Here is a 26439-nt window from a genome sequence, read left to right as displayed (position 1 = left end):
AGTTAAAAATGCAGAGTACTATTATGTATTATTAAGCCTTTCATCCAGATTTAATTTCTAATTATATCTTAATGGTGCTGAATGGCTGGCATGCATAAATACAAACATCATTTACTCATCAGTAATCTGGCATTTAATTAAAACATTGCTGCATTCCCATTCAGTGCATAAGGAAGAATAGTGTAAATATGACAGGTCAAAAATCCGCATGGTATTAACAGATAAAGTAAAAAAATACACTGTTGAAAAGCTTCCTAAATAGTATTTAACAATGTAACAGATCAGATATAAACAAAATTATAGTCCTTTGTGTAGTATTTTCCTATGATGAAAAAATGATTTTATATTCAGTAATGCATCTGTCACAGGTGAGAGAGTAAACAACAATCCACAGTGGATCTGGATATGGGGGCGTACTTCATAACTGATGAGATTAGGGCTTTTCCCCTACATGATTATCTCACACACTCCTTTGCTCCCTTACTACCCTCATCGCCATCACATTCATTAGGTCTCCATTTCCCTTCCCAGCAGGGAGGCTGCTGCTGACCTAGGAAACTTGGGTGGAAAGTCATGTCATTTCGTGCTTAGCTGCTGCTTGCAGTTACTCGTCTTGAGTGGTTTTGGCCATGGTCTCTCTGCATCCCCTGGTATTCATCTCCATGTACCTCTGTGAACTTCAGGATCTTCCCCACTTCCAGAATCCTTCCTCTACCCAGGATCTTCACCTCTTTCTTTCCTGGCCCTCTTCTTCTCTCCAAGACTACTTATTTTCAGGAACTTCAGCACTCTCCAGAACCATTTTCCCCATCATTTTTCCCAACCTAGAGTCTCTCTGTGTATGCGTGATCAGCTGCCTAATTGGTTCTTTTATCTCATGCCTCTTTATTAACTGAGGTTTCAGTATGTGCCATGTTTGTTTGTTCAGTCCAGACATTATCACAATTTACAACCACCTCATACTGATTGCAGCTGGCAAGTAGGAGGCTTCTGTTTGAGAGTTCAGAAGTTCAGATTTGGATATTCGTGTCCCATTTTCCCCCCACCCCCAATTATTTGCTGCCCATTAATGTTAACAAATTAAGCCCCCCCCCTTTTTTTTTCTTTCCTTCTTTTTTTCCAGCATCGTATTTTAGAGTATCCCAGTGTAAGAGGCAGTGCAGGTAGATGTCTTTTCCTTCTTCCTCACATAAACATGGAATGAATGTAAGGGTAAACTAAAAAAAGTTATGTTCACATTAATGGGATTTTCCTAAGGGAAAGTTGTTAAATCCTGGAGTATGGAATATTTTTCTTTCATGTAATTGGAGAATTATTTGAATTTTGGCCACAATGCTTTTCTGCAGTGAGCATTCCCACTTTACTTGAGAATGAAAAAATACTATAACAATCACAATGACAGCAGTGACAAGAAGGATTAATAAAACAGTGATTAACAAGTTCAATACTTATGACCTCATGTTCAGCCTCTTTTTCCTTCCATATTCTTCAAGGCATCAAAATGTCACCTTAAATAGCCTTTAAAATAGCCTTTTCCCTCCTAAATACTTGAATACATTTCAGCTGCCAATAAAACTCTTAGGATAGAGTTTACTTCATCAAAAATTACATAAGAGTTTAGGAGCTTGCATAAATAGATCATCTTGATTCCCTCAGTAGACATCTACACAGAGAGAGGCATCTCCATTTCATCCCACTCGAAGATAGGTGACCGCCTTTCTCCATTGACTGGAGATGGAAATGAACAAATCAACTTTGATGAGTGGAGACAAATTCCTACTTCTGGTCACTATGTCGCATTTAAAATCATGTATGTTTTGATTATATAACAGAAAAACAGCCCAAATCATTTTAAGATATTTAAAACATATGCTAAAGCATTCGTTATGAATCACAAGCCTTTACTGCAAAGAATAATGCTTACTAAACTGATCTTTTCTAAACCTTTGAACTATTTAAGGTCACAGCAAAAAGATGGATATGACTTCAATATTAGCAAGAGAAAGGAACTCCAGTTTAGCAAAATCTAGATTTAGAGCAATAAATGACAGCATTATCACGACTGTGACAGAGAAGCTTTGTTACCAGTGTGAACCACTGGAAAAAATGCATAGCATTTTCCAAACAAGAAATAAGGACAGGAAATGGGTTATGAAATGGATTCAATAATTGGTAAATGGTTGGAGCCAGTTAACGGTACACACTTGTGTTTATAGTGCCCAGAAATTCAAGAGTCTAATCACTTCCCTTCATTTTCATACAATGCTTATTCAATTTTATAATGTAAATGAAATATATTAGGCAGTTAATTCTAAGAAATGACCGCATTTTCAATAGGCTAATGTCATTTGGCTTTCAGCATTGCTCCTTACGGCCATAAAAATTACATATTACATCTGGTTATTTAAATAAGGAATGTTTTTGAGGGTTAAGAAGTGCTAGGTTACACTGTTATGTCAATAGGGCCTTGGATGGGTACAAGTAGTGTAGCATCTTCTGTCAGACTTATTTTACTGTGCGTGGAGAGAGGACAAATGGTGAAATCTGACTTCAGAGAGCTGGTCTGGAGCATGTACATCTTAATACGTTCTTGCACAGCACAGAGACAGACTTTTGTTGTGTTTATCTTTCTCTCTCTTTTTTAAAAAAAAAAATCAATTCTTTTATGTGCTTATACTCTTTTTGACAGTGCTTGCAATTTTAACAGCTCTGGGTTTTAGGAACTGAAATCCTTCTATTTTCTCATACATAAATAAATTACCTAAGATTTCCACTATTGCTACAAAATACTGCTTCCTGTAAACTTCACAGCTTCAAAAGAAATCCTCAAACGCAGAACTAATATTGTTTCTATATATATTTACCAATAACTTGAGAAGGATATGAGAAGGAGCTGAAGAAGAGGACACAAAACCCAGGCTTATCTTTATATCATACATGTGATCTTGTGTGAATTGCCCAAAGTGTACATGAATACCTACTGCAGGTTTGCGCAGACTAAACAGGGATTTCAGTATGCTCTGAACATTCTGTGTGTTGTGGAATATGATCTTCTGAGAGACGGTTCCTTTTTGTAAACTATTAAATGGAAAAAAATTACATGCATATTACGATTTGTTTATGCTTCTAGTTTCTGCTTTTTATATACTAGTTCCTCAAAAAAAAAAAAAAGGAAAGATATTTTTATTTCTAATGAACATGCCTATAAAAATCTGTCTATATTTTAAGGTTAAATTTCTAAAACATTCTCTCCCTACCCAAGAGCTGTGATTTCACTTTTAAAGAAAGAAGGAGAAAAGGAAAGGATACCACAGGATTTAAAGCTGTCGAGCTATTTTTCTGAACAGTTACTTGAACAAAGATCAAAATTTTACGTTATAGTAATATTTCAAGGCTGCAGGGGGCACTGATGCACTGTATATCCACAGCACTGCAAAGCAAGAGTCAGACAGGATATGATTAAATGGTCCTGCAGGTTACAGATACAGAAAATAAAAACATAAACTATTTATAATCAATTTAGTTTTTTTCAAAATTAGGTAATTATAAAATATTTATATGAATTTTGGAGGGGAATTAATGTTTCTTTTACTGGTAAATATATTTGTTTTTCTGCTTCAATCAAGTAGTTATAGGGATAAGACTGTTTTGTTAACTTTAGAACCAAGGTCCCTTGAAGGATGATGTATCTTTCTAGTATTGCATTACTTAATATTACAGCTTTACACAATCCCCATTCCCTCTAGAAAAAGAAAATAGAATTTGCTTAGCAGCTCCCCAGAGAAGCCCATTTATTAGCTGTTGATAATAACTTGTTTATATCTTAATCAGCCAATACAGATATTTTCTGATTCACAGACTCATTTAAAAAAGAATGCATTACAGTAAGCAATAATTATATATTTCAAGAAATAATTAAGTATTTTATCAGGTTATTTGATATTTTTGATTTGAGGACCTAGGAATGATGGCCCCCATTGCGGTTACAGCTATTTGTTTTATTATCCATTCAGAGGGTTTGGTTACAGCTTTCAGCCATTGGTTCTACCAGGCTGGGCTCTGCTGACCTAAAGAAACCTCTGCGTCCAGTGTTTCTCCTCATGAAACACGTGTTATCTCTCATGTACACTATAATGAACGTAGTCATCTTTTAGAATAAAAACAGCCTGAATTCCTAAAGTAATTTTCTGCGTATCTTTTTTTTTTATTTAAATCACTGATTTCTTTGAGAATTTTTGAAATATATTTTTTATCCTTTTTAATTCTTATGTACTTCTCTGGTGGGCACCAGTACATAATGAAATAGAATCCAACCAATATCACAGTCAATGGTGTATGCAGAAATGAAATTGTCCACCTACTTTCTCATTCACACACATAGCAATCACATTTACCATTTTGCTCCAGAAGTTTACATCGTTGTTGCTTGTCTACAGTAACCAAAAAGAACTCTACAGGACATTGTCCTTCCTTTGGGGGTTTGGCCTGTTTAAACAAGAACTCAAAATATGAAGTTGCGTAAAAAAGTGATTTCCTAAAATTTACTATGTATTTCCTTATAATTAAACCTGCAATGTCTGAGCAATTTTAGAGGAGTTTTATTTTATTCCAAACAACTTTGAAAAAGTAAAGTCCATATATATATATACATATAAACCATTGATTTAGATGGTCACAATTCCTATCACTACAACGGATATCTTTTGGATATCAGTGATATAAAGGACTTTAAAAAATCTGGTTTTAAAATTTGTATTTGTTTAATCATTTTTAGATCTGAACTGAACAATTGTTATTAAAAATGTTCTGCCAAGGAGGAGCTGAAATCATTTAAACTGTAAAAAGATGTTCAAAATCTCTTTTAAAACAGTGAAATATTATTTGTGGTCAACTTTATTTCCTATGAAAACACAGGTGGTTTTGTACTGTTGATTGTTTCACTTTTAGCTTTCTTAAATGAGATTTTTACAAACCCACAAATACTTTATCAGTCATGAAGTCCTGTAGTCTATTCACTGACACAATGAAGCACACAGAATAGATTCCAGCAGATAGCTGCTAGCCGGAATAAAACTGAACTTCTAAACTTTTGAGAATCTGGCATTTATCAGTTGAAGGCAACTCATTATTTCTTATTACTTCTGTATCATTTTCAAAAGTGAATCTCAAAGATGACAAAAAGGCAAAGAGAAAGTCTTACACTGATTCAAGCTTCCAGTAGGCAAATTCTTCCATTCAGTATGGCCTTATCCCTACTTATTCTCTCTAATATGCCCCTCTTTTCACAGTACAGTCTGGTACAATAGTAAGAGCAACTACAACTCCATTACGAGGCACTCTGCACATAACTTGCAAATCATGGAAACTTGCTGTGAAGTGTAATTATTTGTGAGTACATAACAAAACATTTTTTTCTCTATTTCTAGATTTCTGTAATTGGAATGGCATCAAATGCTAGCACTAGAACTCAGTACAACTGCAGTCCGTTAAGGAAGACATGCAAGGTAATTTCTTTTATCACACAATCGTTTTTAGACAATACCTCCTGTTATATACTTGGCTTTTCAGAGATACTGCTCATAATAAATTTAAGGCTATATATGCAGGGAAATCTCTTTAAAGCACAGTTCTGCCAAACCAGTCGAGCACCCATCTGCAAGTTTTAGCAAGCAGCAAAAAATCAAGATTACTTTTTCTACTCCAACAGAGTAGAAGAAGGTTTTGGTGTTCGTATACCTGTCTGGCCAGAAGACCAAGTGATTATTTCAGGAAACTACCGAACCATTCCACTTCATGTCTCATGTCACTAAAATAATTTTCCTTAAGCATTAGCATAAAGTTTCCAACAAGTATTGCAATGGCTATCCCAAATCACATTACTCATGCTGTGAAAAACACATGTGGTGAAGTCTTAAAATCTTTGAAAAATGCCTTTAAATTTAGGTTTTATTTTGTGAAGCCGCCTCACTTTTGTTAGAAGGCTGTGATGTTCTCATCCCAATCCTTTTGTTTGTTTTAGCCCAAACCTTGCATTTTCATGTTTACAACATTATTTTGCCTTTATGGGGAAGCTATGTCGAAATATGACAGCAAAAATTCATATTCATTTATCAGAAAATAAGTCTTATAAATCTTAAAAATTGATTTTGTTGATATAATTTTTGTCATGGTTTTGCATTTCAAAAGCTAAGTATGTTCAAGTACATTCCTGCTGGGATGACAGATTTTTCTAGGAAAGTAAAAATATTCAGATCACTTTGGTAGAAGTTAATCAACACTGCCATTAATCTAGAGCAACCCAAAATGTTGCAGCTATCTGTAGGGTTCCTGAAACTATAATCTTTGATGTAAAGTGAAAAAGGGGTCCTCCTCATTTGCTGCAGCTAAAAATACACAGCTCAAATCCTACACCTTTCCAGCTGTCAAATTACCATAGAATCCACAGCTAAGGGAGTCTGGAAGACTGCAAAAATGCTTTTAAGCTATCTTTGCAGTCTTCTAATTCTGATCACTTTTGACATTGTGAAGAAGCTGCAATTACAGAAAGTTCACTGTGTGGTCCTTTACACTGTAATGCCTCCCGGAATTTCTTAGTCACTCCAGGCTGGCCCATGGACCTCTGTCATATCCTTAAGTCTCTCATCTCCCATGTAAGAACATGGGATGACCTACTGAAGAGGCATCTGATAGGAAATCTCTCTCATTTCCACATTTTAAGAATGGGCTGTGGATGGCTACAGTGGCCTTATACCACAGTTATTTGTGTTGCTTTGAACCTACCACTCGACGTAAAGAAGTCAGGGCTGACAGATTTTTTTGGTGTGACAGAAGTCTTTAACACAAGTTTCTCCTTCCTAAACTATTTCTGTAACAAATTGGATAAGATACTGTCTTCAGTTCTATAGTATGAGTGTTCTGATTAAAGCTTAGCACTTTATTTTACTGATGTACAAAAGGATAAATTTATATGCAGTGTTTAAATATTTGGGATGAAAGAAGCTCTACAAATAGCATTAATAAATTCAGTAATCATGCAGAGTAAAATTCACCAGTAACCGGAGATATTCAATATTATGTAACTGCACTAAAATAGATGCAAAGATGTGACATGAAGCAAAACAGTATTTCTCCAGCACTGAAATCTTTCTTTTGGCACACAAAACAAATGCAATAAAATAATGAAGTGCACATGAACATCAGCAGAAAGTCAGTTTCTTTACAAAAAAATAAAAAAATAAAAAAATCCATTAATCTTATTCATTACAAATTTTCCTTTCTGTACAACTGTATCAGACTGCTTTCCAAAATATTTAATTGAGATATCATTTATTTGCAGTAACACAAGGGCTCAGACATATTTTGGCATGTACATGTTGACATATATACTCGTAAATGACTTCCTGATAAAAATGGGACAGAAAAAATGCATGCTATCATTTAAGTCTTATTAGTTGTCATGCAGGTACCTGGCAATTCCAACAGAAATCAAGATCTCATTACACTTGGTCATTACAGGCACACGAACAGACGGTGACTGTCACAGAATTCTGTAACAGTCCTCTGTTGGTATAACACGCGTGCCTGAAGTGGCAGAAAGGTAGGAAAAGTAAACATAAACATTTCCAAAAATCATTATTAATCTTTCAAGATAGAGAGTTGCCCTAAAAAAACTGGTGTTAGTTCTGTGTTATGCTGGTGAGAGGATGCCTTTTCCAGAAATAAGGAGAGAAATGTAATCTTTATAAAGACACATTATCTCACCTGCATATATTTAGCACATGGATTTGTCTAGCACAAACAGTTTCCAGAGAATTCTTCAAAAGACTGAGCTAAAGGCTTATACAACAATTTATAGTGATATTGAGGTTTATAGCAATAGGTAGATTAGCTCTGTCACTTCTCTCGCTCTCTCTCTTCCCGCTTTTTTCCCCCCAACATTGACTTCTGAATCAGTGAAAAGTCATCATCTGAACAAGAATGCCAAAGGAGGAAAAAAGGTAAAACAGAAAAATACCCAGAAATCACTCACAGATCCATGTAGGAAAGAAATTGGACAGCAAGACTCACAAAGGAAAAGGAAACATTGAAAACAAATGTAATGAAAAATGAGGGTAATCAGAAAGGACAAATCAAGCAAAGAGGATGAAAGTATATAAAAGCAAATCAGGCACTGGAAAAGGAGTAAGGGACAATCAGTAGCACACAAAAACAGTTATCAGCCATCAAAAGCAACAACTAAGAGAGAAAAAAGTAACAAAAATGCATAAAGAAGAACAAACACTTGTTATCACTCTCTATGTTAAAATTGCACAGAATTGCTATTAACATAATATCAAGAATCATATATGTGATGAATACAAATGAATATTTCTGAAGCTTTATCTTCAATTCTGTATTTCATATACATTTTAGTCCAATCTGTGCTAACCACAAAAAATACAGAAAACCTGTTAAATAAATCTCAGTATCGGTACTATTCATTTCATCATTTTCTTCCACAGTGTTGTAGAGCATTATATATATTTTGCTGTTTCAGAGTTAAGCACATAGCTCCAAACTGTTAATGAAAATACAAACATATCTACCCATGCTGTGAAAGAATATAACTTAAAGTCTGAATAATCCGTTTTTCACATATAACAGAAGCTCAATGCTTCTCATAGTATCTTGCACTTATTCATAAACTAAGATGTAGGTAGACAAAAGAGCTTAGTGCCACCAGCTTGTACATTTGCTTGAATTTAATTTCTTCAGCTTAGGTGGATTCATATGAAGAAAACCTTTAACCTTACTTAAGTCTTGTATGGGTTCTTACTATGGACTTTATGCAGTAGGTACCAACACAGCGCTTTTCTGTTTTGAGGTGTGGAATGGTAACTTTTTGACTTTCACACCCAACTGAAAAATAATTTTCAGCAGTCCCAGCTTTCCTCTTTCCTAGGTACATCGTTCATTCTGAAGACAGAAAGCAACCCCCTCAGAAAGCTGCTGTCAGATGCTCTGGGTTGTGAAAGTTCTGTAATATTCTTAAAAAGCAGGGAGTTCCACAGAGGAAGAGACACGATGAGAAATCACACAGGAGAATGAATTTCACAGAGCTGTTAGAGGTCTGCTGGGATGTTTTTAAACATATTGCAGAGAACTAAAGAATGGAAAGGGGAGTGCTCACATAAGGATGGGGATTTAGAACTTGCTGGAAAGTGGATAACTAAGGATAAAGTGGAACTGAGGGCTTACTGAAAACATCTAGAGAACACCGAAATATATTGTGTAGCTCTCAAGAAAATTGCAATACATTAGGAAACCCATCAATCCTCTTGATGGAACGGAACTTGGGTAATGCACATGCAAGAGCCTCTTCCCTAAATGCATATAGCAATTGGAGTCCTTGCTGAAATGAAGCTCAGTTTTAGCCTGGAAAAAACATCTTAAGATAAATTAACAGCAAAATAAAATCTTAAAAAAAAATAAATCCAAAAATGCCTCCTATAGGCAGTGATGAACTCAACTTGTTAGCTCCTGTCTGCGAGGTCAAATCAGCCTTGTACATTTACATTCAACAGTAAGACTCCTCTTAGGAAAGCAGCAAATAGTATTGTTTCGAGTTAGGATTATTATTATTTTTAATATTAAGTGTCATTAAAAAGACTAATAGTCATATATATGTATATGTATGTATATATTTTATATATTGTGTGTTTGTTTGGAATCTTTGAATTTACTACATGCAGTAAACACAGGAATATAAAGTATTCCTAACTCTCATACACTAAACCAGAAGTGAGCTGCAGTAAACACCAGCATTTAATACCAGGAATCAAAGCTTCATTTATATTTGTCATCTGAACTTCACCTGAAAGTGGTAATCATTTTTCCAGCAAATCTATTCCAGCAACATTTTCTGAAACACTTACCGAACTGTTACAGTGCATTAACACATCCCACGTACCTCACTTGCTTCAGAAGAAGGAAAGAAAAAAAGATTTCGTTTCTTAACAGATCTCATCAGAGATCTGTTATTTCCAATTGCTGGGCATTACATAATCTCTTTCAAAATTGCCCATATATTCATAGCTCTGGGACAGGAATAGTTTAAACGTAATCTTAAAATAAACTTTGCTAAGATTTAGATAAGTACATAGTCTACTGTAATTCTGGAAAACTACCTATTGGAGGCTGACCTTTGCTAATTGATATGGTTCCATTATAACCTTTCCTGAAAGCAAAAGCACATAGCTCAGAGGACTTTTAGGGCTGCAAATGTTCTCTCAGGAGAGTCAAGCTTACGTTCATTCTCCTGCCCATGCCATTATTCTGCCATTTCCTAATTCACCTCGGTTACATCTTATGGCAGGAAGCTCTGATGAGCCCTCGGTGCAATCCATCCCTCCCAGCTGTTTGCTGCTCCCCACGGTACCATGTGCTGTGGCGAACTCCAGGCTGTAACAGGCTGTGTCGGCAGCAGGTTCCCATGTTTCCTTTCTCTGTTCTGTGCCACAGTGGGATGGAAGAGGAATCTGCACTACCGGAGACCAAGGAGCACGAGCAGTCTGCATGCTACTTGAGGAATTAAGAGCAGAACGACCACAGCACCCCTTACTGCTTCAGCTGAGAAACAAAGGGTATGCTTGTTCTGAAGGCCAGTCTCAGAATAACACATAAAGCTAGACCTGCCAACTGTCGCCACTAATGCTCCCTAACTTGACCTCTAGCAGCTATCCATCCCAGCCCAGAAACTTTGCTGAACACAAAGGATTTGAGACCGAACTGTGTCAAACTTGCTCATTTCCACAGCGCAGTGAAACCACCCCTTTCAGCAGAACAGGAGGTTCCCTAGACCTACTCCATAGCACCAGAGCTTCAAGTTCTTGTCCTTCTCTTAATCCATGGCCTTCTCTACTGAAAATTAACTCATCTCCAGAACTCCTTTAGAGGGCCAAGCCTTTTTTGATATTGTAATGAATTATGTCATTTGGGGAGCAGGAACCAGAACCCCAGTCTGCTTTCCCTTGAGAAGTGCAACCACCAGCTTTGGTTTCTCACACTAGCCCTGGGCACTGCTTCCCTTTCTAAATTGTGGACTGCGATTCAAATATCCCCAGACTGAGGTGGAATCCACGTCTGAGAAGAAATCAAATATCCCCAGACTGAGAAGAAATCCTCACTCATCTATTACAGATCAAATTGGTCTGCACCATCTCCACCCTTTCACTGACACCCAGTTTGTGGAATGATAGCTCTTTTGGAGCTGTGTTGATACCTGTGCTGAGGAGAAGGATCTGGGCTGTGACCCTAAAGATTAACCGTGTCACAGCCTCACTCTTGAAACCTTGGTGCTTCTACACGTGCCCAGAAATGCTGCATCTTTCAGAATGATCAGGATTATTGCAAGTTTTAAGGTTTTCGATCATTTCCAATAGCCCAGTGCTGCCTTTACCAATCATCCTCTTGAATTTAAGCAGAATTTAGCACCTTCTGAAATTACATGAAAGGAAATTGTCATGTTGCCCCCATCTCCATTTAGTTCTACCAAGTTAAAATAATTCTCCCTCCTTTTCAGTATATGACATTTGCATTAAAAAAAAAAAAAAAGCTGGAAGACCAAACAGCATTCTTGCCCTGTATATTTTGGGTACTTTAGAAAGCAGATAGTCAGATACATATGCCAGTGAAATTAAAGTTATGGCTTCACTTTTTACATTTCTTAATTCTTATTTCTTTTAAAGTAATGTAAACTGCATTAATCTCCTGAGATAAACAAAGTATATAATATCCTATGAAAAGCACCAACACTGCTGAAGTAGTGATGCCAATAGTTTTGAGAAGGTTAATGAACTGTATCTAAAAGTTGTTTTTGGAAGCTCTCAATATTCTGTGCACATATTAGCTCAACCTTTTGGTATTTTAAAATTCAAATAGATCTATTTAAAAAAATGGCAGAACATTTAAGTAAATTTCAAACCTATTAAAAATTCATAAGCTTAAAATTTACTCACAAGCCCATCCACTTTACGAAGTTTCTGCATGTCTCCCTCTGGCTGACCTTCTACACCACAGTAATGAAGCAGTCCATGCTGTGGGGGCACCAAGAAGTAAAAACTCCAGCAGGTTAAATGGATGAGAGTGTGGCTAAGTTTGAAAAACAGGGGCATTCAAAACAAGTAAAAATCGAAAAATGGGTGATGATAGATAGAAGATCAATGAAAGAAAAATGACTACAGCAAGAACAGAAACACTCAGTGCCACTGGAAGACAAATATGGGGATGTTATTACCCGAGGAAATTGGAGTGCTTTGTCTGTCATATTATAGAGTACTCTGTTACTGCCAGGCAGCTCCAAGTGTAGCAATATTGCATCAACAGAACCATATGAATTCTGCAAATCCTGTGTAACTACACCAGGATTTGTAGCATTCACCGGCTTCTCATATTTGCAACAAGTATTGCCCTATTTAAGTAACTTTCTTCAAGCACTTTCCCCTTCCTTCTTAAGAAAAACATCTCTTCCCAGGAGGCCCGTCTTGCAAAAAGAGAACGGTAGCAGGGCTTTCTGGACACCTTCTGGGAAGCAGAATTTATATGTTAAGGTTGGTGGCAGTCAGGATGCACGCTGCATATACTTAAAGTGAAGAGCAAGGGACAATGCAAGCTGCCATGTGTGGGCAGATACGAAATCCACTTGTCACAGGGCAGAGAATGAGACAGGAGAATGCTTGCCAGGCTTCCCTGCAGTCCGCTCCTACGGGACAACCACGCCACGCAGGGAAATTCAGACTATGAATTCTGCTTCCCAGGTGTTCACAGACTAAAAGAGTTGCAATTCGGACCAGGACGGAACCAGCTCTGTGTGGGCTGCATGGGGCTGGACACTGTTAGGCTCATCTGCAGCATTCTGGAACAAGCAGGTAGGGAAAAGGAACACATTGTCCAGGATAGGTGACTCAGTAGGCCCAGCTTCCTTTCCAGCATCCTTTTATGCATAAGACCGTTTTCAAAGTTCATCTACAAACTATTACATCATTTTACTCATCTAATCAGTTACATATACACAGCAAATATTTGCAAGAAACAGGCTCTACACTACAATCAGAAGATCACAGAATGGTTGAGGTTGGAAGGGACCTCTGGAGATCATCTGGTCCAACCTCTCTGCTCAGGCACGGGCCTCTGGAGCACATTAACCAGCATTGTGCCCAGACAGCTTTTGAATACCTCCAAGGAGGAGATTCCACAATTTCTCTGGGCAACCTGTGCCAGTGCTCAGTCACCCACACGGCACAGAAGTGCTTCCTGATGTTCAGACGGCACCTCGTGTGTCCCAGTTTGTGCCTATTGCCTCTTGTCCTGGCACTGGGCACCACTGAACAGAGCCTGTCTCAGTCTTCTTTGCATCCTCCCTTCAGGTATTGACAGACATTGATAAGATCCCCTCTTAGCCTCCTCTTCTCCAGGCTGAACAGCCCCAGCTCGCTCAGCCTTTCCTCATAGGAGAGGCACTCCAGTCCCTTCATCATCTTGGTGGTCCTACAGCGGACACTTCCCAGTATGTCCATGTCTCTCTTGCACTGCAAGGCTGCAAACTGGACACAGCACTACAGGTGCAGCCTCACCAATGCTGAGTAGAGGGGAAGGATCACCTTTCCTGGCCTGCTGGCAATACCTTGCCTAATGCAGCCAAGAATACCATTAACCTTCTTAGTGGCAAGGGCACACTGCTGACTCATGTTCAGCTTGGTGTCTGCCAGGACTCCTATGTCCTTTTCTGCAGAGCTGCTTTCCAGCTGGGTGACCCCCAGCAAGTTCTGGTTCTGGTCACTGAGTTCTGATTCAAATAAAGAAATCTTTTTTATTGATGCTATACAACATCAGCCATATTCTACTCCAATTGACTAAACATGAAGTAAAGTATCAAAATCAATACAAACCGCAATAAATCTTGGCATATAATTCTATAGATTATAATATAACAGATAATATAGTATTCTAAATTACTCAAGTTTAAAAAGGAACTAAATTAAATTTGCTTAGAAACCTTCTCCTTCCTGTCCAGATCCCTATAGATGTTACAAAAACAGATTGGACAAAGCAGATCTCATTGGTCTTATGTTTCAGCAGCCAGCAGGTGAAAGCTCACTCTAAATAAGTTGTCAAGTTTAATTGAACTATTCTGAAAAAGCATCTTCCATAAAGAAAAGGGTGAAGAAGCAAGCAAGAAAGCACAATATCCATCTATATAATATTTTTTTTCTCTGATCATTGTAGAAATTATCTAGAATGGTCACACTACTTAAGGAAGAAAGCAAAATCAACACAGTTTCTTCTGACTTGAATAGACACAGAGAGTAGTTTACCTGCAACTGTCAATATTATTTCTTCGCACAGCATTAGAGATGTTGAAAGGTCCCACATTATTGATTTCTATGACTTGTATACAGCCAGTGAAATTGTAGACAGGTCCGGGTACCTACAAAGGAGAAAAATGCACACAGCTCTTATGCTTGTTGTCTTTGTAATCAGTTTTCAAAAGCATTACGTTGCTGTGAAAGATTTTTAATATACTTTAAGCCTACTGCTGAAGAACCCTCCTGGTCTCCTTTTATTTTTTTTTCCCATAATGAAATTCCATCAAATAACATTCAATGTGAAAAGAAGTGACAGCAAAATAAGCAGTAGTGACTTTTAGAAATAAACTCATAGAGTTTTGGACATACAGACAGCACCACAGGCACCGTGAGACCTCAGCAAAAAGTGGACTTGTCTAATTTTAATAAGGTGCTTATTTTTTATAGATGAACACAGGACATAGGGAATAGCAAACAAGGAAGCTTTGAAAAATCTACTTTTAACTTTACTACTTCCCTGCTCAAAAGATATCTAGTACCATTAATCATGATTCAAAGCTGCCTAAGGACCAAAGCTGCCTAAGAATGGGAATCACACTAGGGGCACTGAAAATACCCCCCATGATAAATTGGTATGCATATCTAGCCACCTAAACAAGTAACACTGACACAACAATGTGCTGACAGGTGTTATAATGCTTAAACAAGCCATCCAAAATGTTGCAACTGAGACTATGGACTGGGCCACTGTACTGGGACTGTTTCCTAGTCATACCAGGTCAAGTTTAATTGCTTCTGCGACCACACAACAGGTAAGAGTCCATAGCCTTGTAATAAATTTCATGTCTGTGGATTTACATTTTATGCCGAAAGAGGAAAACAGTACTGCTAGGACTGTCCGTGATGATGAAAGACATTGCCACATTCTGACAGGGACCTGAGAGACTACTCAAGAAGAAAATACAGTAACAGTGGAAGAGGGCATGACCTGAGCCACCTAAATGGCAGATGGCCATGGACCATAGGGTAAGAAGCACGTCTTGGCTTGTTCCTTAGCATTGCAGAGGACCCACTCCTAAAGTCAGGTTTAGTTACCTACAGATGTTAAAGAAGTCATTGAGGTGATAATAATACAAGTGCACTATATAGAAATAAAGGGATTTTCTTAAAGTATATTCAAATGAACATCCAAAAGGGTAAAGCCCATGCATATGAATACTTTACACAAGCTATCAGAGACTTAAACAAAAATGAAAGAAAAAAAAAGAAGAAGAAAAAAGACTCTGGAGCCCGACAAACATGAGGTGTTTAAATAGCAAGTTAAAAAATATATATTTATAATGGCTAAGAAGATATCCTTTATAAGCTGAAGTCCAAACAAAGGAAAACAGAAAATAATATAAATGTTGGCAGTGAAAAACCAATAAAGCAGGCCAGATAAAGAAAAATAAAAGATCTTTAGTAACAACTTTCTAAAAGCATAATGATGAGCACTAAATGCTTTTTAAAACCCAACAGGAATAGGAAGCCTGCCAGAAAGGTAGAACTAATCCACCACCAAAGCATAAAGGGAGTGTTCAAAGAGATAGGGTTCTGCAAGGAAATATAAATGAGCTCTCCAAATAAAAAATTAATGTAGAGGATCTCTGGGAAGTTCCCATGCCAGAAACCCTTTTTAGTAGGAGATCTGTTTCAATTTGAAACATCACTAGAAAAAGACTTAAATTAACAAAGTGAACAGTAGCAAAGAAGAAACACCAAATAGCATTTGACCAAAAGTTCTAATGGGAATTGCTGAACACACGGTCAGCAAAATTACTATGGTCATCACTTCAAATGGCATCCAAACCACAGGAATGGAAGATGTGAATTTTGGGGACTTTTGTTTAGTTGGTTGTTGTGTTTCTCTTTGGTTCGCTGGTTGGCTGGTTGGTTGGTTGGTGGGTTGTTCTTTGCTTTTTATGATTTGGGAAAAGGGGACCAGGCTGGGGAATGCAAAAGCAAACTACAGGTCAATAAGTCCCTGTTCCATTCCAGACAAACCATTTAAAAACAGATCAAAGAACAGCATCAGTAGGTACATATGGGAACATAATTTACTGAGAAATAGTCTAGCTGGTTTCTGAAAAAGAAAATTGTAACTCACAAGAGGAACATTGAACATCAGAAAAAGGATGCTTTGGCACATAGTCTTTGATTTCCAAAAGGCTTTTAACAAGTTTCAATGCTAAAGGAATCTAAGGTAACTCAGTCACCCTGGGGTAGCAAGGAAAGCCTTCAATAAATGAAGAGAACGGTTAAAATAGAAGCAGCAAGAATTGGGAATAAATAGTGAGCTTTCTCAGTATGGAGAGGTCCTGGAAAGTCTCCAAGCAATCTGTATTAGGGTCTGTGCTCTTCAGCTTATTCACAAGTGGCTCAGCGTTTGCTAAGTTACTCAGGATAGCAAAAACAAAATCCTGAGAAGAGATCTAGCAGAATTTCACAATATGCAAAAACCATAAGGACCACAATATGTGTGAGTTTCTGAACAGAAAGTGACTATATAGATCAGGAATCTTTACACAGGAAAACCCACCATCAAGGAGAGTTAGAACAGGGTAGTGTGCAGATGAATAAAGAAGAGTTTTCACAGTTTCTTACAGTACAGGATCAAAAGGACAATTACATAAATCAGTGCCAGGATGAAAGCAAGCTAGAGGGTGTACTTTTCACAAAACTCAACATTAAAACTGTGGAACTCTGCCATAGGATGTTGTGGATGCTGTAAGACTAAGTGGGGTTAAAAATTAGTCAAGTTAATGGAAAGAGACTTTTCCAAGAGAATCTTCCCTCTCTCTTTTCTTATTATTAGGGGTCATAAAGAAAAATGATGGCCTCTAGCCCAAACATTTGCCTTCTTCCTTACCAGTCAATAAAACATGTTTCATATTGTGATGGCTTCTTGCTTTCTCCAGAGTCTTGAGGCCTGACCTTTTCTTTATATAGAAAAAAGATTTTTAAAAGACTGACTGGTTTTAAAACCAGGTTTTACTAGAACACATAATACCAAATTAGAACATGGCAATCACTTCAGTAGAGCTGTGACATGCTGGGTAAGGTAGATTAAATAGATAAATCTCACCACCCCACCCCCCCCCCCCCCCCACACACACACTCTGCCTTTTCATGGAGGGCCCTTTCCCCTAGTCTCGCTTTTGAAGAATTTCAGTGAATCCACCAATGCTCTGTATTCAAGACACACATGGCTGCTTCTGGGCCCCAAGGAAAATTCCCTTTTTGCTGTCACTTCTACAAGATGGCTGAGAGTCATCTCCACACTTAGGTGAACTTCAGGTTCCTCTCAGGTTTGCCCCAGCCTCTGTTCCTCCCGTGGGCTCCCTGCCTGTTGCTTCCCAAAGCTGCTCCCAGCAGGAGCCATCGGCGAAGGGCAGGGCTCTCCCTCCCCGGTGATGGATGGGCTGTGTAAGGATAGCATGGATGGAGCAAGGCAAGCAGCTTTCCTCTGTCCTAGTCAGCCACTGTGAAACTTAACACGCCGTGCCAGGCAGCACGCATGCAATGAAACAAGTGGCCCTTCCATTGCACAGCATGGGCTCAGAGAAGTTCCTTAAGAGCTTGCTGCTTACTTCTGTAGCAGCAAAGGTTTAAGGGCTGCTATGGCTTTACAAGAGAGACATTACCACACTGCAACCATGTGTGAAGTTAGGCAAGGCTTTAAGGTGGGATCTGACCTCAGCTGAACTCAGGGGCTGGTGTCGGGAGTGTGGACTCTCCATGAAGCCCAATAATCACAGAATCATTAGGGTTGAAAAGGATCTCCAAGATCATCTGGCCAACCATACCCTTCCAATATCACCCACTAAACCATGTCCCTAAGCACCACGTCCAACCTTTCCTTGAACACCCCCAGGGACGGTGACTCCACCACCTCCCCGGGCAACCCATTCCAATGCCTGACTGCTCTTTCTGAGAAGAAATGTCTGCTCATTTCCAACCTGAACCTCCCCTGGCCCAACTTGAGGCCATTCCCTCTAGTCCTATCACAGGTGAGAAGAGGCTGACCCCCAGCTCCCCACACCTTCCTTTCAGGTAGTTGCAGAGCGCAATAAGGTCTCCTCTGAGCCCCCTCTTCTCCAGACTAAACAACCCCAGTTCCCTCAGCTGCTCCTCTCACAGGACTTGTGTTCCAGGCCCTTCACCAGCTTCGTAGCCCTTCTCTGGACATGCTCCAGGGCCTTGATGTTCTTCTTGTACTGAGGGACCCAAAACTGAACACTGTACACAAGGTGCAGCCTAAAATGTCAGAGCACAGCACTGAGGTTGCCGAAGGAGAGAACAGCCCCATGGAGGGACTGGACGTGGACATACCTCTCCTCACAGGTGTGCTTCAGATATTAAAAGAACAGCATTATTTGATTTGATTTAGCTGACACAGACTATTGATATGGATTATGGACAATCTCTCTCCTTCCTTTGCCAGTCACTTTGGCAAGGAAATAAGTGTGATGGACTGCCAAGCATTATGCTTGGCAGTCTGCTTTTGCTGCCACCACCATTACAAGTAATAGTGGGTGATCTTTGGCTGTGTATTGTCCTATTACATTTCACTTTTTACGTTTTGTAAGAGATGCTTGTTATTCTTTTTTCCTTTTATAAACAGTAAATAAAAACACTTTCAAATTAATGGCATGCAGGAACTGTTGAGAATTTAATATGAGCAAAGACATAAAATTACACACTTCTGGAATGGAAATGACATGGGACCCATAATATTGCCTTAAACAAAACTGAAAAAATGAACAATGTTTGAATATTGGCTGCATAAAGAGCTTGTTTTAGAACTCTTCTTCTTCTCTCTCCTAAATTTTTACGAAGTTTCACAAAAGCATAATCACGATTGTTCCAGTCACACCATATAAGTTTTTTGACAAAAATCCTTATTCTTCAGATTATAAAAACAAACAAACAAACAAACCAAACACAAAGAAAGCAAAAGAAAAAAAAAGCACAGAAAACAAAAGAAACCAATAAAAGGAAAGGTCAGACACAATACAGCCTTCACATTTATGGCAGCTCCTGTTCCTTGCTAAGCTCATTCAAGACTCCGAATATCAGGTTAGTATGGGGAAAATTCACTATGGCAACCTATGATCCATTTTGCACACTGAACAGAAAATTAATAGCTTGGCTTGGGAATAAACATTTATCTGCACATTCCCCCAAGCACTATTATCAGTGAATATTTTAATAACATGATTTCCTTCCCCCCAAAACAAACATCCAGAGAGCTCCTTCCCATTTCTCTTACCTTGATATTTGTGTATTTTGAATGTAATGGATTTCTCTAAAGTAATATTAAAATACTTAGACGCTTCTTCTTGGTTCTGTAATCATAACTACATCATAAACACCTTGCTCAAACAATCACTTTCCTTTGGAGTGCCATCTATACAAATATGCTGTCTACACAAAAAGCTAATGTCTTTCTGGACATTTTTAGGAATAAGGGCTTTGTTACAAATAAATAAAATGTGACCATGTTTTATTCTGCTATTTTTCAGGATAGGTGCTAGTTGTTTTTAGCAGAATAGAGCATTAAAATGTGGACTTTACATGTATGTAGGTTTTCTTCCATTTATAAAAATACATTAATATACTGACAAACTGTAATACTTAAATTGCCTGAAAATGTCAGGGTCATAGCAACATCAGAAATTTAATTTAATACAATTCACTATTCAGAAACTATGCAGATATGTTTGACATATAGTAACCATGCTCTTTAAATGCCCTTTATACTTGACAAAAATGAGTACAGATACTTACCTGGTAGGAAAAGTTCACACATATATGCCAAACCATTTATTAACATCCCTTACTGCCTAGCTCAAATTAGAGCTGCTGTTAGGTAGAATTAGCCTAGAATTGAGTTCCTAAGTGAAATGAGCTGGCATCCTGTCATTTCGCTACAGATTCGTAAATAGCATAATGAGGTTTTGGCCTATGATCAGAGCTTTTTATTACAAAAATATAATTAACGCAAAACAAAGCACATCACAATCTTTCCTTGTTTGACTTGCCTGAGGATAAATTTTATAGATCTCAGAAATTCTCACTATAGATAGTGAGAATGCATCTCACCAGAATACATTGTCTGGTAATCTTTCACATCTTTTTGATTCCTATGAAATACCTTGGGTTTTGGATTCCTCTTTGTAGAGCTCCCTGCAAAAGTCTGTGAGACTTGTCAAATTGTAATATTTTAAAAATAAACAAAAAGGCCCAGGTACAAATTTTTGAATACCGTTATTAGCATTTTTATTTATATTCACTAACACAGTTTGGAAATTAATATATAAAATCAACCCTGAGTTAATGGTTTCTCTACTCCCCTTGTGGATCTTGCATATGAAATGGTCAATACTGAACCCTGAAATAAAGCAAGTTCTGCTCCCAGCTTGGAACTCTCCAGATTGGCCCAACAGCAAGCAGTTCAACTTCAATTTTAACCTGCTCTAAACCTACTGCATCTGAACTGCAGTACCAACACCAGAGGGAGGGAGGAAGGCAGGAAGGCAGGAAGGCATGCAGGCAGGCAGGCAGGCAGGCAGGCAGGCAGGCAGGAAGGAAGTCCTTTTCAAAAGAGCCTACCTTCCTTCAGGGAAAGGTGTTTTTTTGCCCTGTAAAGAATTCCTTCTTAGAAAATGTCATTTTACAGTCCGTGTTCCTGAGCTGGATATTGAATTCAATGCAGTACAAAATAAAACTACACAAACTACCCAATTAGCATCTTCTAATCATGAAAGCAAACAGAATCTGCTTAATCCAACAGGACCTTATGCTGCCTTGTATGCCACTTAGTAAGTACTGAAATTTGTCTGCCATCCAAGCAACGTGCTATAGGTAGGATATATATTTTTTCAAGTCTCTTCAACCCACCAAATTTTCCAGTTTGTTAAAAATCAACATTAACCACTCAGACACCATCTTCACTAAAAAAAGTTAACACTTTCATTCTTGCTGATTTAAACTGTTTTAGCATCAATTACTAAGCCAGAGGCATAAAAATTAAACCTTGCACATTTTAACTGTGGTTGTTCAAGCAAAATGAACAATGGGACTCTGGCTAATTTGTATAGACACTATCTAGAGATAAATAGGCCTTCCTTTGAGAAGTGTTGCTGAAGGAGACAGGTGAATTATTCCCCCCCCACCCCCAACATATTTATGTTGTTTGTTACTGCATTTTACATACATGTGACTGCATGTTACATACATTTAGAATTATACATGTTTACATTTTACATTATATTTACATTTTTATATACTTTTCCTAGTCAGCTCCAATTTTAATGCACATGCATTTTATTGTTAGATAATGTAGTATAAAACAAATGTTATTAGACTTTAATGACACTTCAAAATGTGAAGGAAGATAAAAAGTGGTATTCATTCAGAAAACAAAAGTAATAAAAGAAAACGCCTAAAATAGAGGAGAAGGAATATTGCTTCATCTTCTGTACTAGTACTTGTTAAGTGCTAAAGTGGGAAAGAAAAATGGGAAGGTATACTGGTAAAATTGTCTACATGCCACCATAAATAAAAGAAAGCGGATAAAACACAAAGGAACTGAAGTCTCTTACATCTTGAACAGTACTGGTCATGAAATTAAACCCTAAGCAGAATTAAAGTATAATATCAAGTTTTTAAAAATTGAAATGTTAATATAAAAGATGATTTTAAACTGAAATTGGTACTGAGCTAAACATGTAAAAATCATTTTAATTCAGTATACTAAAAAAGGCTCGAAGAAGTTAAATCAAGATTATTTTTTCATGTAACTGCTTCTACTGAATTTTTTGAAGAATTTATTGGTCATATCCTGACTCTGTGTTTATCATATCTGTCACGGATATTGAAACACTATCACAAAACTTTCATGAAACAAGAAAGGTGAAGCATAACAAAACAGACAGAAGAGGGGGGAAAAGAATCCCCAAACTGCCTAGAGCAGCAGAGTTCTGTAGTTCTGCTCCTCATTTCTCATGTTTTCCAGCAACTCACATCACAGGGGTTGCAAAACTTGCTACCCTGGTAGCTCTCCTGTACGACTTCTTCCAGTCCCCTGCACTGAGCCTGTAATCTCACATCTGATCTGTGAGCTGCGCAGTGTGGGTACAGCACCTCCTGGGTTTCTGTGCTTTGCAGTGGGAGCTTGGCTGGTCAGCTGCCTGGTCCCAGACTCCAGCAGAGCCAGAGCCAGCCCCCCATGTAGCTGGCATTCACGCTCCTCGTGCACTGCTTCCAAATCTAAAGGCACTGGCAGTGGGAAAATCATGCTGACGTGTTTCACCATCAGTTCCCCATGCCTCTGCCGTTTTGCTCTGGCTGAGAATGGTTCACTAAGCCACAAGGATTAAGTAAGAGCTTTAAAATCACTAAGTCTGAAAGATTTAAGGGTACTGAGAAGCTCCCTTACCGTTTTTATAGAAGTTTATCCCTGGTCAAGATCCTTCTTTTAAACTTCCTCTTGCTTTGCAGTTAAGCAAGTGCAATGTTGACACTGTTGACAATGTTGACAGGACGAGGGGGAATGGGCTAAAGTTGCGTCAGGGGAGGTTTAGGTTGGATGTTAGGAAGAACTTCTTTACCGAAAGGGTTGTTAGGCATTGGAATGGGCTGCCCACGGAAGTGGTTGAGTCACCATCCCTGGGGGTCTTCAAGAGACATTTAGATGTTGAACTTAGTGATACGGTTTAGTGGAGGACTTGTTAGTGTTAGGTCAGAGGTTGGACTAGGTGATCTTGGAGGTCTCTTCCAACCTAGACGATTCTGTAATTCTGTTTGATTCTGTTGCATTGCAGAAGTGACACGAAGATTTTGAAGTAAGGATAGACATCCCTAAGTGTTATAGCTAGTAATACCTGGCCTTTTTATAAACAATTACAGTGTTTCTGGTTATAAGCATACTGCATGATTTACTTATTTTGTTTGCTATTGCAGTTCTCACTTAAGTTGAACTACTGGATTTTACTATTTAGTTCTCTCTTATTAATGGGATGCAATGCCTTCTCCATGAACATCCTGAAAAATGTACTGCCCTGAGACGATTACAAGATACAGTGTGAAATCTGGAGAGCAGGCTTATGTCCTTATCTAGTACAAACTCCATCAACTAACTGCAGAAATGAAATTAACTCATCTCATCGTAAATAACAGCACTTCCCTTTTTCAGAGTGATAATGAAGTTAAATTTATTGAACACTTTGCTAAGCTAATATAATATAGTCTTACAACACATCAGAGAAAGATTACCATGAACTAGTTTTCAGTCCAAGTCAGTTAATTTCTGTAGTTCTGTTTCTTCTCAAATCAATAATTAATAGTTCAAACCTACAATTATTTGATCTGAGATTTTTGCACCTATTTTTAAGTGTCAATGGACACCTAAAATAAGATTCAGTGTGAAACACTTCACACTGTCACAAAAGAGGGAGAGGCTGAAGCAGAGTTGTATATCTTCTCTCTGAACTAGAAGAGAAATCACCTTATCTAAAGCAAAGACAAATGAATATCAAAGGAATTAATATTCCTATGATGATCACACTATATTGTGCATAGGGATGAAATACATATGCTTCAGGAAGAATTATTATATTTATCTGGAACACCTGGAGGTCTTCAGAAAGAAAAATGACTATAAAAGCTAAACGTTGCAACAAAATAGACTTTCCTTTAGTGAATGCAACCTGAGGAATATGGTATTCAGAAGGGATTCATTTTGTCAGAGTTCTAAGAAAGCCAAAGAATCTCAGCTGAAGAAGGGAGAGACAAGAAAATCTATTTATACATTTTTAGGACTTTGTACTTTCTTATATCATACTGGTACATTGTTTATAAACATTTGCAACTAGATTGACAGATTTTTATTCTTTTTTAATTGTAAATACAGTTTTATTTTTCTAGCTCAGCCTCTTTTAAGGTAACCAAGTACCCATGAAGCATTCCCCACATCATGAGATGAAAGGAGTATCTCAGCTGGGACACTATGCCTTTTGACAAATGCCCTCACTTCCCAAAACTTCTTCAGAGGCTAACAGTGTGGCACATACAAAGTATGGAATGACACAGAGAACTGCTATTAAGGTGGTCTGCAGTGCTAGGAACATGGTAACAAGGAGAGCTGCCTGACACACAACAAGGTGTTTGGGAGCATGTGTGAATTCCACGGTCACCAAGAAGTTAGTGACATGTATGTATGTGACCATAGGTGTATGTACCTGCAGTGCACATAACAATGTAAACCATCATGTCTGAAGACGATTATGAATGCATACACTTCCAAAACATTTAATTTTCTTTCTACAGCAAAACAAGACACATTTTTTGTGTTCCAAAACCAACGAGCTGTACCAATGAGCAAAAAATTCGAAACCTTTATCAATTTTTGACGAGAGAACTGACGGGTTACTACCTACTGTTGTCTGCACTGTCTTTCGGGTAGATGATACTGCCCCTGTTGCAAATGTAACAGAACAGGAAATATATCTGTAATTCATAATACTAACATAGATTAACGGCAATTTAACTTGGCGCAACCACGAAGAGGACCCATGACCTATTTTGTCATCCCTCCTGAGAAAACAAAGACCTTTAGCAAAGGAGTGAGGTAAGCAGTTGGATTCAGTTACCTAATTATTTGTTTTAGCTTGAATTCCCATTTTGAGAATCACAGTTCTTAGAGATTTATGACAATATGTTTCTCCAGAGCTCCAAACTCTCTCTGTTCTGTCTCCTCATTGCCAGGCAGAGATGTTGGTTTATGTGGGACATCATTTGTTCTCGCTCCCTGTTCTGTCTTCCACCATGCTGACATATACAACTCATATACTTGTCAGAAGACACACCATACTTGCCTTGGGTTAATGCACCCAGCGTACCTGTCTACTGCCATCACACATTTTATTTGTAATATCCAAGAAAGCCATGGTAGCCAAAACCATCAGATTGAGATGAACTCAAATGATGCACTAAATCATCTAGAAGAGAAATCAAACATTATTCTAAAAACTGGAAGTGTGGACTAAGCTACTCACTTAAAAAACTGTTTCCTGATGTTCAGACAGAACCTCCCACATTTCAGTTTGTGCCCATTGCCTCTTGTCCCAGCACTGGGTACCACTGGAAAGGGCCTGGCTCTGTCCTCTTTACACCCTGCCTTTAGGCATTTATAGACATTGCTGATATTCCCGTGGGCCTTCTTTCCTTTGGGCTGAGCAGCCCCAGCTCTTTCAGCCTTTCCTTATGTGAGAGGTGCTCTAGTCCCTTCATCATCTTCATGGCCTTTTGTTGGATTCTCCCCAGTACATCCATTGTACTGGGGAGCCTGGACTGGACACAGTACTCCAGGTGCAGCCTCACCATGTTAGCAGAAGACTTTTCACATACTGATCAGGAAAATTACATAATGTCACAGGATAATTCAGCTATTAGAATTTCAGAAGCCAAAAGGAATAAACTTTCCAATATCAATACGTACATACATGCAAACACACACACAGCACACAGGCTTACAGTCATGCACTCATTCAGGCTGTTAACCAGCAATTTCTTTTAATTACATACAATTACATACAATCTACATAGCAATCTCTTAATTACATACATCCCCCTTCCTGCAACTTGGTGCCTATACCCCGTAAAAGGTTCAACAACATTCTGCTATTTCTATCCAACAACAGAAACCTACCATAAGAGAGACAGCAGTTTTGCAGCATGGATGAAAAATTTTCACCATTTTCACTATCTGATTACAAAACAAAACAATAGCTTTGTTTTCCAGTTATTGAGTCCACACAAGATCACAAACAGCAAACAATTTTGGATCATGTGAGAAGCCCAGATATTCCTGCTATTTCAGGTTTATATTAAAATTTCATTTTATAATTAATTTGTGTTAATTTTGAAGTACATTCTATAAACAGATTTGTTTTTCATGTTTTCCTCTTTTTTTTTTTTTTTTTCTACTCTTCTGCCTTTCTCTGAACAACAGTCTATAAAACAGCATTTTGTAACCTGGAATGAGAATCTGTAT

General features: G+C 38.0%; 1 protein-coding gene across 3 annotated transcripts in view; it reads right to left on the bottom strand.

Moving 5' to 3' along the window:
- EYS (eyes shut homolog) overlaps window positions 1-26439 on the bottom strand; it is a 953299-nt gene that overhangs the window by 222204 nt on the left and 704656 nt on the right. For all 3 annotated transcript variants that reach the window (XM_066994734.1, XM_066994735.1, XM_066994736.1), the window contains one exon: window positions 14352-14464. In XM_066994734.1, the coding sequence (XP_066850835.1) occupies window positions 14352-14464 (113 nt within the window). The remainder of the gene's footprint in view (window positions 1-14351; window positions 14465-26439) is intronic.

Source organism: Anser cygnoides, chromosome 3 (genome assembly GCF_040182565.1).
Source record: "Anser cygnoides isolate HZ-2024a breed goose chromosome 3, Taihu_goose_T2T_genome, whole genome shotgun sequence".
NCBI lineage: Eukaryota > Metazoa > Chordata > Aves > Anseriformes > Anatidae > Anser > Anser cygnoides.
This window is presented reverse-complemented; position numbering and strand designations above follow the sequence as displayed.